A 12678-nucleotide genomic window follows, 5' to 3' on the forward strand; every position below is an offset into this window, starting at 1 on the left:
GGAGAAGAGAAAGATCTTAAATGAGGATTTCTAAGGAAGGAACAAGTATTTTCTTATATATCTCATAGATCACAGACTCACAGAAGGTTTTGGGATGGAAGGGAGCTTAAAGCTCATCCAGTTCCAACCCCTGCCATGGGCAAGGACACCTTTCACTGGAGCAGCTTGCTCCAAGCCCTGGCCTTGAACACTGCCAGGGATGGGGCAACCACAGCTTCTCATGCTACCTTTCCAGGTCGCTGTACTTACATGTGCTGTACGCAGGCTCACACTGAAGTGACAAGATTTGGATCTTTTCCTCGTCTGTCTCCACGTTCAGGTTGGACAGGTACTGCTTCACCTTCCTGGCCATCTGGGCATCCTCATACAGCTTCTTGGCATTCAGGAGCGAGCTGCGCCGGGCCCGTTTCTTGTGAGCACCTCCCTGTACATCCAACATGTTCGAGTTTGTGCTGCCCTGGCTCAGAGACCTACAAGAGACAGGAGCAAAGCAGTCAACTTTCAGTTCTCAACAGCAGCGAAGAGCTACAGTAGCACACGCCAAAGCAGATTAATGCCAATAATCTTCAGTTAGGGCTAGTGCATGCTGATGCAAATGAGTTAAAAAGATGAACAGCATTAAAACAACACTTGTCTTAAAATACTCTAGGAAACTGAGAGCAGCAATTTGAGTCTAGAAAGAGTGTGGGACTAGGAAGAATGAGGCACAATGCTGTATACAGGGCCCATGTAACTCTTGCTTGGCAAGACCCACCTATGTCAGCTGCAGATGGCAAGAGTGGACAAACCTGATAACTGTGTTGGTTTAAGGAATTTGGTACCCACTGTATGCATCAGCTTACAAGAGAAACCTCTGGCAATTAGCTGAGTACAAGAGTGACTCCTGTAATCCTCTTAGGAAACTGAGCTTCTGACAGTGTTTAAATAAGAGGGAAAATGTGTTAATTGTGCCAACTACATTTTATTAAACACTTAACTTCCTTCTCCAGCTCAGTAAGAACACTCGCAGAAGAGCAGCTCATTAATAAAACGTATCCTAACAAAGGTCAGGAAGACAGTGATAATACAGGTACATTCCGACTTGCATCTATTGAAATGATGCTCCCAGTATTCCTACCTGTGAGCTGCCAATTCTATCAGCAACTGAAGCAAAAAGAAATAATCCCCAAACTGTCAGCGTCCATCACTCTCCCTGACAGTCACTCCTATTCACACTGAAGCAGTGACCAAACAACTGATCTTGGTATACTTCAAACATACACATCCCCTCCATTTCAACTGTCAAAGTCCTTTGGCCACATCAGTTCAATGAATTTTTGAGCAACTGGAGATCACAATGAGTGTTATGTGTAAATTCTAATGGAAAGGGTCAAAGTTGTTCAATGTTGGTTGTTTGTGAGGCTTTTTTACACATTTGGAGGAATAACTTTATTTAAAAGGGTAAATTCTCTGTTTATCGAGATCCTGGATGTATTCAGAGAATCACGAGTGACAGAATAAACTAGCTCCAGCACAATAACCAAGAGAGTCAGAACGAAACATGTTGTTGGAGGAAGCCTATGGAATCAAGCACCGTGAGCTTAAGAGATGGTGGGAAACAGCTGACTGCAGGATTTCCAAAGATGAGAAATAAATCAATCCTGGAATACTTTCAAAGATAATCAATCAACTCAAGAGCAAACATAGGCCTAAAACTGGCAGAAATTTCTAGCTTAATTACAGAAAAACTCTATTACAGGCAAAGAGCAGCAAAAGGCATGACAGACTGTTCATACCTATTCAAACCAAGGGGTACTCCTACCTCCTCCGGGTAAGAACAGAGCTAATAATTATTATATGATGAAACAATATACTACATCATGTTTATTTTTAATGGCGTAAGTATTTTATTGCTTACACACACACTGCTTTTAAGTCTGGACTTGCCTTTTTAAGGCAATTGAATCCAATTTCCTTTAAAAATGATTTTTCCCTTATTCCCTTCTGTTCCCACTAATCCTAAAGGCTAGAAACAATTCCAGCTGGGTCTAAGGCATTCCCCCCAGGCACTGGACACCATGAGTGGGTGATTACCGACCACCCAACTGATTTCACATCAGGGACCTGTACCCAAACCTGGGCTCCTCTAGCACAAGTTCTGGCAGTGTCCCCATCATTGCTAGAGGGGTGTATCTGTTCTCTGCACACAAGTGCCTGAATACTCATAGATAACAAACCAAATTGCCACACTGGGCTTCCCTGAGAGTGGCGAAGTGATGGCAGGGAGGGCAAAGCACCAGGAGCATCCCTGACTCCGTCCTGTAGGCACAATGCCAACATACTAACACACAGCGGGCTTTAAAACAGATGCCCCGGTGTATACAGAAGCAGAATTTCAAAGTGCAAAGGCACACAGGCTCAGGTACGCAGGTAACAGTTTTATGGCCAAAAAGACACATAAGAACACCTAAAATATGGCTACACGTCTTCCTAAAATCACTGCCCTGTGTCTGTCAGGAATTTCGTATCTCAGCACTCTCATTTGTAGTCATTTCATTATTCAATCCTTGCACAATCAAGACTCCCAGGGAAGTCAAGGAGGATTTTGGTGTATGAAATGTGAGATACAGTTTAAATATATACTAAAAATAAATGCTTTGAAGCTTGAACTCAAACTTCAGGGGGGGAAATCACAGTATCATTATCACAATTCATAACATCCTCATAGTTTAAAATCCAAAATGGCTTAAACCGTTCTGTTACATGTTAAAAAGCAAGCTATTTATTTCCCAAAATAGATTGCCTACCAATATAACTGCACAGCAGGGTTTTTCATATGCATAAAGCCAAAACTCAAATAACTTATCCAATACATAAAAGCAACTCAGAACTCTTATAGCTGCAGTATAACGTTGACTGTAACCTCTTATTCCTGGTTTCCAAAATACATGTATTGCAGGGTTAATAAAATGCATGCTGTATTTCAGATGCATGCACTAAGGAGGAGGATGCAGTATGTTAAGAGTTGCATAATCTTTATTTATCTTAGTTGCATTCATCTCTACACTTACCCCAAACTTCTCCACCTCTTCTTCCTGTAAGCAAGAGCCATATACATTGAAGCATGTATTTGAACAGAAAAGCACAGGAAAAAAATAAAACAGTTGAGAGTCAGGAAGAAAGATGTAGACAGGAAAGAACAGAAAAGAAAGAGTTTCTATACGGCAAAATTGTTCTCAAACAAGAACACGATGTTGGAATGGAATGCAAGGGCAGGACTTGCACAAACACTTCAACATGGAAGAACATCTATCAGTTTTCCGTTTCAAGTTTATATGAATTTAAAAACCAAGCTCCAGTTAAGTTTCCTTGTTAAGTATTTCCCCTAAGTCAAATTCAGTTTGGAGGGAGCAAGCCAAAATGGTTCAACTTATTCAAAGTGAAGAAAGTGTGCTTCAATTAATTTGCTCTTTGCATTAGGACTGCAGTAAGCGAACGAGAAACCATCAGTATTCAAGTTTATGATGCTGTTTTCCCTTGATTGCTTGCTGGAAAACAAGCTAGTTACCAAATACGTGCTGAAAAAGTAGATGCTCTATATTAATCGGTAATGAACTCGCCACCAAGTCTCATGTTGCCACTAACAAACATCTTTTCTTGTTAATTTTTAATCTTCAAAAGCATTTATTGGTGCTTCAGAACACAAACTGATAGATCAAACACCAGAGGCAATGAAAATGAATACAAATGATGTTGAAAATGTGGATTTATTTTCTTTTAATCTTTGGCACTATCTCTGATATTAGATGCCTGAGCATTTTATGTCAGCGTGCATCCTTTAAATGATGGTCATTAAAACGTGTTGTGTAATTGTGAAAAACACACTAAAGCTAACTATTTACTATTAATTCATTTAATGATCAGACTTCATCAGGTCTTAGAAAGTGTATGGGGCATCAGGGAAATTTATTATAGACTGATTTCATCTGTGAATGGGAAAGATTCTGAAAAGCAGTCCTAACTGACCAGTAAGTAGCTGTATAACTTTATGTTGCAGAAGGAATTTGCTAATTCAAATCCAACAGTATGAAGGTAAATCTCCACTGTGAAACAGATCCATCTTCAAACAACGTTAACAAGGGATCTGTTATTTTTGTCTCAAAACTCAACTGGGCCCATTTTAAACAAAATGCCTTTATTTCCTGATAGACAGCCCTGCAAACATGATTCACCATTGCCTGCGAATCCCGACCTCTGGAAGCCCACAGGCAGCCAAATCTCAATGCTCTTTTATAGGGCACATACCCTTGCATATGATATTTCCTTCCGCTGCACTGATGTAACTGACTTCATAAATCCAAGAGGATTACAACTCGGAGGTGACCTATCGACTGGAATTTAGTTAGGGCTTGTACAAAGCTCATTTTTTGGTATGTCATTTTTTGCAGCTACCTAGTGATTCAGCAGAGGACATCACCTCGTCACCAACTCCCCTCCCCAGCTGCATCCCGAAGGATTTTTGTCTGGCCCATTAGCGCAAGACGCAAACTACAGTGCAAGGCACCACTACCCTCCTTGGCAGGGATCTGCAGGCATCAGGACCCGCATGGACACAAGAGAGTCCCTGATCCTTTTAAAAAGATGCAGGACATTATTTAGCTCCACCGAATATAAACTGGAGCTTATGAGCACCAGATGAGAAGTTGTGGTGCTTTTATTCCCCAGTTTGCCAACACAGAGCCTGGTGATATTATGCATCAGGAGAAAAAACAAACCCCAAGAAAAAATAAACCAGGCAAACCCTCTCCACTGCTTGCAGCCTGAACATATCACACATTATGTAGGCGGAGCAAGCTGTGCTTAGAACAAATAAAAATACTTTGTTTGGGTTTAATATGTTATCAGTGGGGTTTTGAAGCAGCGTTTCAGATGTATACATGGGTGATTTAGGTGCTTTTTTATATCTATCATATACAGATGTTATATCCCCCTAATATTATACCTCTCCCAAAACTCAACTGACACTAACATTTTATCAGCAAAAATGTGAATCATTAAACTTAGAACCTACTCTTCTTTCCTTATTAAAGACAGCAAATTGGTTCAGTGGTTATTAAAAGCAGGTCTTGGAAGCATCAGCTGTATTGCCATAATTTGATCAAGATTGTGGTTCTGATGTAAATGTCAATGGGAAGTTACACCATGAAACACAAAGGCACTGACGCACACGCAGCCCCAGGTCCCCACCCAGCCCAGACACCTTCAATCCTACTGTAAAGTGCACACCTTTGTCTGAACATTACAGCTGGATCCATGTTTGCCGAGGTCATTCGGACAACTTGGCGAATTTCCTTGGCAATCATTCGGAGCTTCTCGAAGTTCACCAGGCCATCCACTTTGGAGTCATTTCCTAAATAATGGAAACACACACATAAGGAAAGAAAGGAAAAAAAAACATAGAGTCAGAAATACTTTCTAACAGGCAATGTGTTTGTAGTCGCTCACAGTATCCGCTCCCTGTCTCTCCATCACCAAAACTGCCCTAATGGCAAAACACAAATGATCATTAGGTCCACTCTAGCATTGGCTTTGCTAATCTATTTCTAAAGTAACAAAGAGGAAAAAGGAGTAAGTGAATTATGTCCAAATGCACTGGCACAGATGATTAAATAATATATAGAATCCTAGACTGGTTTGTGTTGGAAGGGACCTTAAAGCTCCTCCAGCTCCAACCCCTGCCAAGGGCAGGGACCCCTTCCACTGGAGCAGCTTGCTCCAAGCCCCTGTGTCCAACCTGGCCTTGAACACTGCCAGCGATGGGGCAGCCACAGCTTCTTTGAGCACCCTGTACTAGCACCTCAGCACCCTCACAGGGAAGAGCTTCTGCCTAATAGAACAGACATCCAACAGCGCTCATATTCTGAAGTTAGTCCAAACAGCTCTGAAACATCACAACCAAGAATAGGGCGTATTTGGAAATGCTTAAACTTAACCAATTGTGAACAGTACCTTGTGTAAAAGGAACAAAATGGAAATGTTTAAACAAAACCCATTGAAAACACTAAAAGCAGGAGTAGGAGGTGTTAGATCATTGTAGCTGCCTGAAAGCCACAACATGGAATGAAATCCTAGAAACGCCACAGCAACAAGTTCTTGTAAGAGGAGTATATACTTAAAGTAGTGTAACTACCAGTTAGCACTCACCTACTGTTCCACCTAAACCTTTGGACACCTGATGAAGATTAAGCATTGCTTTTAAAATATTAAAAATATACTTTTAATTTTTAATTTCTGTCTAGGAACAGCCTCTTCCATTATTCATGCACAGATCTATTTTGTTTTACTCCTACAAAGGACGCATCAAAAGCATCCTACTGGTGGCAGCTTCTTTTAAGCATCTGTTGAATCAGGGCTAAAAGCATACTCAGCATTCAGTTAGTTATTTCTCTTGTGTCTGACATTACCTTCATGCAGAAAGGTGATATCCTTCTTGACAACAGGAAAAAGCGGAATAATTGGAGGCTGCATGCTCTGGCTGCTGAGGATGTTGCGGTATTTTGCCATGTTTCGAGATGGATCAAAGAGATCTTGAAGGTCTCGGAGGTGCTTTTCGTACTTGCTTGGTAACTTCTCCCAAGTGCCTCTGAGACGTGCTACTGGTGCTAGATTTAACCCACTGGAAGGCAGATTTGTTTCGTTATTAGCTGTTAGTGGAATCGTTACCTTCCAAAAGGGCTTGGGGTTTGTTTTAAGGATTAAAAATAGCTTTTCACAAGGCTAACTGTAAGGCTGGGTGAAAGCCAGCTGCAAACTGATCACAATAAACCTCTGCTGTTCACTCTTGTGAGCAAGAGAAAGAGAACTGTAAAAACCATGACTGCTTCCTGTTCACAAGGTACCAATTTTTAGTTAGCCTGCCAAAACAATCCCTCCATAACACAGGGCTGGTGCCCGTTTAATTTAAGCACCACTTCTCTCCTGTAAAAACGCGTACCACAATAAGGACAAAAGGGTGGAGAATTAATGAGGTGAATACACAGCTACAGTGGCAAGTGAGAACAGTGCACAGCTTGTCCCAGGCAAAAGAGGCAGGACCGCAGAGGACCATGTTTGGAACGTTTGTAAATGAGCACCAACAGACTGAGAATCAGAAGCAGCAGCAATGCTGAAACTTGTCATTGTGCTCTCATTAACTAAAACCACCCAGAATTAGTTGGACGGGATACAGCAAATTAAAGGAAATGGATCCATCCTCCCTATCAGAATTTGTCACCAAGTTTGCTCATGATATTCTGCAATGATCACCTTGTAGCTAGATTGGAAAGTGTCATTTTCTAGCACTCACCAGTAAGTCCAGAATCACACAATGGACAAATCTGCTGTTCTAAGATTTTGAAAGCTTCAGAAACTTACTTCGTATTTACTTTATTCTTTTACAGAGATTTCTCCCCATGTTATTGTCAAATCACAAAGACTTCTCTCACATGAAAAACCACGCAGCCCCCCTCTTTTACATGCTACATTAGGATGGTTATTTTTCTATTCCATGAAACATATGGCACCATATTGATATGCAAGGCAAGGCAAGAAAGAGAACCCCCGTGGCATACGCTAACAAAAACATATTCCTCTGGAAATCAGGGCAAGACAAAACCTAATTTATTGACTTCTTTTTTTGACCAAAGACCACTTCAGTCACGGCCTGATCAGAGTTAACTGAGAAGCAGGAGGAGTCACTTCTCCACCCACAATAAATGACGAGGGATTAGGGAGCAAAATATAGAAATTAGATTCACTATCTACATGTGTATTCACCATGTAATGAGCAGCCCCAGCCCCAACGGCTGCCCAGTGCCCTTTTAGGAGATTCATTCATTATTTAATGTATGACTAAATGGAAGGCAACAGCATTCAAGAAGCTGGCTAGACACGGAAGAAAACAGTTAAAACTGGTATTTTCAAAGATGCTGGGATACAGCAAGAATCCAAATCTTTGTCTGACGAATCACAGCACCTTTATTTTTCTTTCTTAAAAGCTGGGTATAAGGTAATTGCAAAGAAAGGAACTGCTGGACTCATGCTGTTAAAGTAGCAGCATCCAGTATAAAACAGAACAGAAAGCCTGAGTGTGCAAATGGAGAGGGAAATATAAACAGATTTCCCTATCTAATGATAGGAGCAGATGACAGGAAAGAATGGAAAGGAAAATGCAACTAAAACCAGAGTGATTTGAGGAAGTCCTGACAATGAAAGGAAGAAACAAAGTAATCTCATAATCACAGGTATGACTTGGTGCATACTGACACAGCAGCAGCGACCGAGCAGAGAAGGGAAATGGGGTGCCAGAATGGAAATGACAGCAGTGCTCAGGCAGGTTTCTGAAGTTATCAATCAAACACTGCTCTTGTCCAACTCTTCTCTTTCCCTGCTAGGTTATGGTTAAAATAGAGACAGTCACATCAAGCACCACAATAAACTAAACTGAGGAGGAGGAGGAGGGAAAAGATGGCAGCGAGAATGCACCTCTTGGTATAGTCTGGCTTCTGAAAAGCTTGGCAATGCCCCTCCAACCACCCCGTGCCATCAGTGATCTGCTCAGCATAAACCTGTTTCTTTTCTTTCCAGTTAGATTATCAGAATTGCCTTTGACAGCACAAACCAGATCTGACACATGGAAGCATTTTACCTTATAACTGCGAACATGGAATTGAAGTTCTTGCATTCTCGGCAATGGAGGGCAATTTTAATGAAATGCTTAATAATCTTCATCCTCTTGAGTTGGTTGGGCTCTGCCAGAATTTCCATGGCAACCCAGAAGGTCTCCTGATTGATGACATCCTCAAACTGTTTCAGGTGAGCATTTCCTGTCTTGGAGTCCAGCTTATAAAGGTCATCGATGTATTCTGTCGGCTCAATATTGCGGAAGAGTTCGAAGTCTCTCATGGAGAGCTGAGTGGCGACCTCAATGGTGCTCAGCTGCAGGAGGGAAATCTGGCTTTCTCTTAGCAGCTCTTGAGCATCCTCATCGGAGCATAAGGTCTCTGTCTCCATATTGTTTTTAAGATAATACCTAGAGAATAATTGAGTTACAATAAAACGTTAGAGATGTGCTTCAGAGGGTTTGCGAACACAAAGGAGTTGAACTGCACTGCTCAAAGTGGGCATCACTGACACCACGGGAGTGTTTAAGTGAGAACATCTGTGCGCTACTGTTGACAACACAGCGGAAAAGGGAAAGACAGAGGCAAGGAGGGACAGCATAACCTTGTACTTTAGTGTAAGGTATCATCATTACTGAGGTAAAAAACCATTTCCAAAGCTGGTTTTATCTACCTCTTCGCTAGCATCTTCTGTTTCATTCTCCATACTACACTGTGTCTTTCACCCTCGGAAAAAGCTCAGTTACTTTGCCATTTGTAAATTCAGCAGTGAAGTAACATTTTAAATACACATAAGTCCTCCGAAATCTCTCGTTAATGTATTTCTCCATTTCTCACACAAATTTAGTGTGATTCCTTACATAAATAGTGTGGCATATTACTATTTACGTGAAGCACACAGTATTGAGGAAATGAAAATGTATCTGGAAAATTCATTTCCATGGTCCCAAGCAGATCACTTTCAGATACACCAAAGTTTCTTCCTCATAAATCCCCTCTGTTGCCTAGCAAAGACAACTGAAGAATTTTTTACTTAATAAACTTTCTTCTGGTATGGACCAGGTCATCAGATAAAACCGAAGCACTTAACATGCAAGAAACATTCATAACAGTTTACACAGAAATGGAAGAATTTATCTCAGGTTAGCATCAGTTCACTGCAACATGACATCACTGAGAAAGAAGGTAATTGTATGTTTTAATCCTGAAGTACATGTGGAAAGTGTCAGAAAAGATGCAAGTTTCTTCTTTTTCAGTGTAAGCCACTATATATGTTATCCCAAACTGCTGTATTTAGTTGTCATCAAGCAGCTGATGTAGATTTGGGGAGGGGGTTTTGGGTTCACCAACACTGGACACTGTTAAGATTCAACTGGACAGTGCGTTGGGAGGGGACATACATAGGTTACGCTTTGCCCACAAAGGTCAGACCAGCTGATCCCCAAGGTCCCTTCTAATCTGGTGTTCTATGATCCCTCCCCGAATGGGATGGGATCTTAAGGATATCTCAATCCTAAAAAGCAAATGAATCTAAACTGAAGTTAAAACAAGGCGCGTTTTTACCGTCCATTGAGTTGAATCCTGTCGGCCAACTTGGAGAACTGATCGGGGAGCCTCCGCTGTTTGATGACCCCCTCGGGGCTGACTGACACTTCGCAGAGGGAGTAGGTCTCAGGGGCGCCTGTCAAGTTGAATTCGTGGACGGCGTGACTCACCACCTCTTTTGCTGTAGTGTCTTTGCTGATGATAATGTAACAGCTCTGCTGGTCTGCTTTGAAAACCCTGATTACCTGATCCGGAATATCTGAAATAACAGAGTAACACCTTCAACGTGCGAAGTTACTTTTCCCTTGAAAAGAAACGAGGTCATTTACTGCTTCTTTTGATAGCCAGAAAACAAAAAAAAAACCAGCTAGCAGGGGAAAAAAAGCCATGCTGGCCTTGATAAATATGCACTAAAATATTCAGCTTTGAGAAGCAAACACAAGGACTCTGCTCCTCCCTGCATTTCCACAACTTTATGATCCCACAACCACAATCCAAGGCTCCTAGATACACTGCTAAGCTGCACACTGTCCTTCTCAGCGTGTCTCAGAATCTTTGGCAGCATCATTTATTCCTTCTTTGGCTCTTTTGTCTTTGCGAGACACGTGCCAGGGCACTCTTCCCAGGGATGGGAAGCCATGGAGCATGCATGGATGGGCTGCGGGCAGGAGGCTGGGAAGAGCAAAGGAGATTTGGTTGTTCCCATAACTAGCTGCAAACTTTTACACTCACTATCTCACCCTGAAGGAGCTAAGCTGCTGCCAGCAGTTAATTCTTCGGCTAGTGTACTTATTTATAGCACATTTCATGTATTATAAATGCATTAGAGAGCAGCTTTCTCCGAGGCAGCCTACAGCAGGAAATAAATATGTGAAGAAACACACGTTTCATCTATAGCTTGATGACTGGAAATAATTCGCTCCATTACAGAAGATTTGATTTTCATAATAAAAGTGATGGGGAAATCAAGTCACGAGGCAGAGTGTGCACTGATTTAAAACTTAGGGAAGCAGCTTCCTACCCTCCCTAAACTCTGAAGACTAAAACCTCACCAGCTCTCTGCAGACCCGAGAAGGGGGGAGGCTCAGCCTTCTCCAGAGCCTGATGCTATTCAAAAACCAGGCTGTATGTGCCATTAACTCCTGGATCAGCAATTCCAAGGGAGAGAAGCGAGGAGCTGTTATTACAGCAACAGCCTCCAAAACAGTTTGCACCCACTGGAAAAAAGAAAGTCTCAACATCACCTGTAGCTAAACTGGAGGAGGGGAAGAACCAGGGTGCTTGAAAACCCCCATCTGATTGAACACAGATTCTACTGACAATTTCATTCTTATGACTATCCCATTCCCAGAACAGTCTCATTAATAGCTGGGGACTAGTTGAAACTCAAAAGCTCCATGCATACATGAACGGGGGCAATAAATGACAGAAATAAGTATTATGCACTTATTTGAGAGTGAAAGTAGTGGAAATGACATATTGAGTAACTGGAAACACTGCATTCATAAAAATCGTAACAAGTCAACAGAAGAGGCCAACATCTGTACCTTAGTATCAACATACCTAAAGATCAGAACACACTCAAGGTAGAAAATCAAAAACTGAAGTGTAACTTGGGGGCAAAAGGGAAAAAACACAAAACCCAACCAAAACTGAGTGTAACTTCTGACAGCTGAGGGAAAGTTCTATTACGAACGTGTCTGTCTTTGCTTTTAAGCAGGTGAACTATATATATATACATATATATAATCATTTTCTTCTGCATTATTCAGCTTGCGTTGACAATACAAAACACATTTCAAGTTTGCATGCACATGGTTTTAGTCACACAGAGTCCAACAGAACAGACATGATCTCAAACTACAGCTTCATCTATAATGTGTTTCATAAAAGGGACATAAGCAACTTCATTCCTCAAAGCAAGGTCACAGAGAAGCAAAGGAAACTGCCAAAGGTCATCAGCGTGTTGGTGGCAGAAATGGGAATAAAATGCAGGTCTCAGCCTCAGCACAGCACCATGCCTGGAAAGAAAACCTATGGGTTTGTTTGATTTAAGGGAAGATTATGGGGCAAAGGACTATCTTAATGCCCTAACAGTAATAACAGTGTCAACACAACGTATGAAGGTGTTAAGTGTAACAGGCAAGCCATGCAGTATTAAGGTCTACAGGATGCTGTACATCAGGATACTTACAGTAAAACCCAACAGCTGCGGGCAGGAGAAAAGAAAACACCACATCAGCATCAAATCAAGATCTAGATGTTTACAGAACTGATCAAGTATATGCAGTGCACTGTCACGAGTACTTTGGTTTGCTCTGCTATTCAAAAGTGACAGCGTATTTGCTATAGTAAACATATAGTAAACGTAAAGTAAAGGATTAGTTATCAACATTTGACACTCTGCGGTAACTTGTACAAGTATTAAATGAAGATTCTTAGGGAACATGTGTATGACTCTCACGCAGACAGCAAGAACCTGGATTTTCAGCCC

The 12678-nt window shown here is 41.5% G+C and overlaps 1 protein-coding gene across 7 annotated transcripts in view; it reads right to left on the reverse strand.

Annotated features, from left to right (window-relative positions):
* RAPGEF6 (Rap guanine nucleotide exchange factor 6) overlaps positions 1–12678 on the reverse strand; it is a 117822-nt gene that overhangs the window by 19056 nt on the left and 86088 nt on the right. For 2 of the 7 annotated variants that reach the window (XM_065691027.1, XM_065691023.1), the window contains exons 18-24: positions 12379–12393; positions 10203–10443; positions 8666–9049; positions 6444–6655; positions 5266–5389; positions 3051–3074; positions 250–470 (exon numbers count right to left, since the gene is read on the reverse strand). In XM_065691027.1, the coding sequence (XP_065547099.1) occupies positions 250–470; positions 3051–3074; positions 5266–5389; positions 6444–6655; positions 8666–9049; positions 10203–10443; positions 12379–12393 (1221 nt within the window). Of the gene's footprint in view, positions 1–249; positions 471–3050; positions 3075–5265; positions 5390–6443; positions 6656–8665; positions 9050–10198; positions 10444–12378; positions 12394–12678 lie in introns of those variants that run through there. The other 5 variants (XM_065691029.1, XM_065691024.1, XM_065691025.1 and 2 more) reach the window with 4 other exon arrangements.

The sequence above is a fragment of the Lathamus discolor genome, chromosome 10 (genome assembly GCF_037157495.1).
Source record: "Lathamus discolor isolate bLatDis1 chromosome 10, bLatDis1.hap1, whole genome shotgun sequence".
Lineage (NCBI taxonomy): Eukaryota > Metazoa > Chordata > Aves > Psittaciformes > Psittacidae > Lathamus > Lathamus discolor.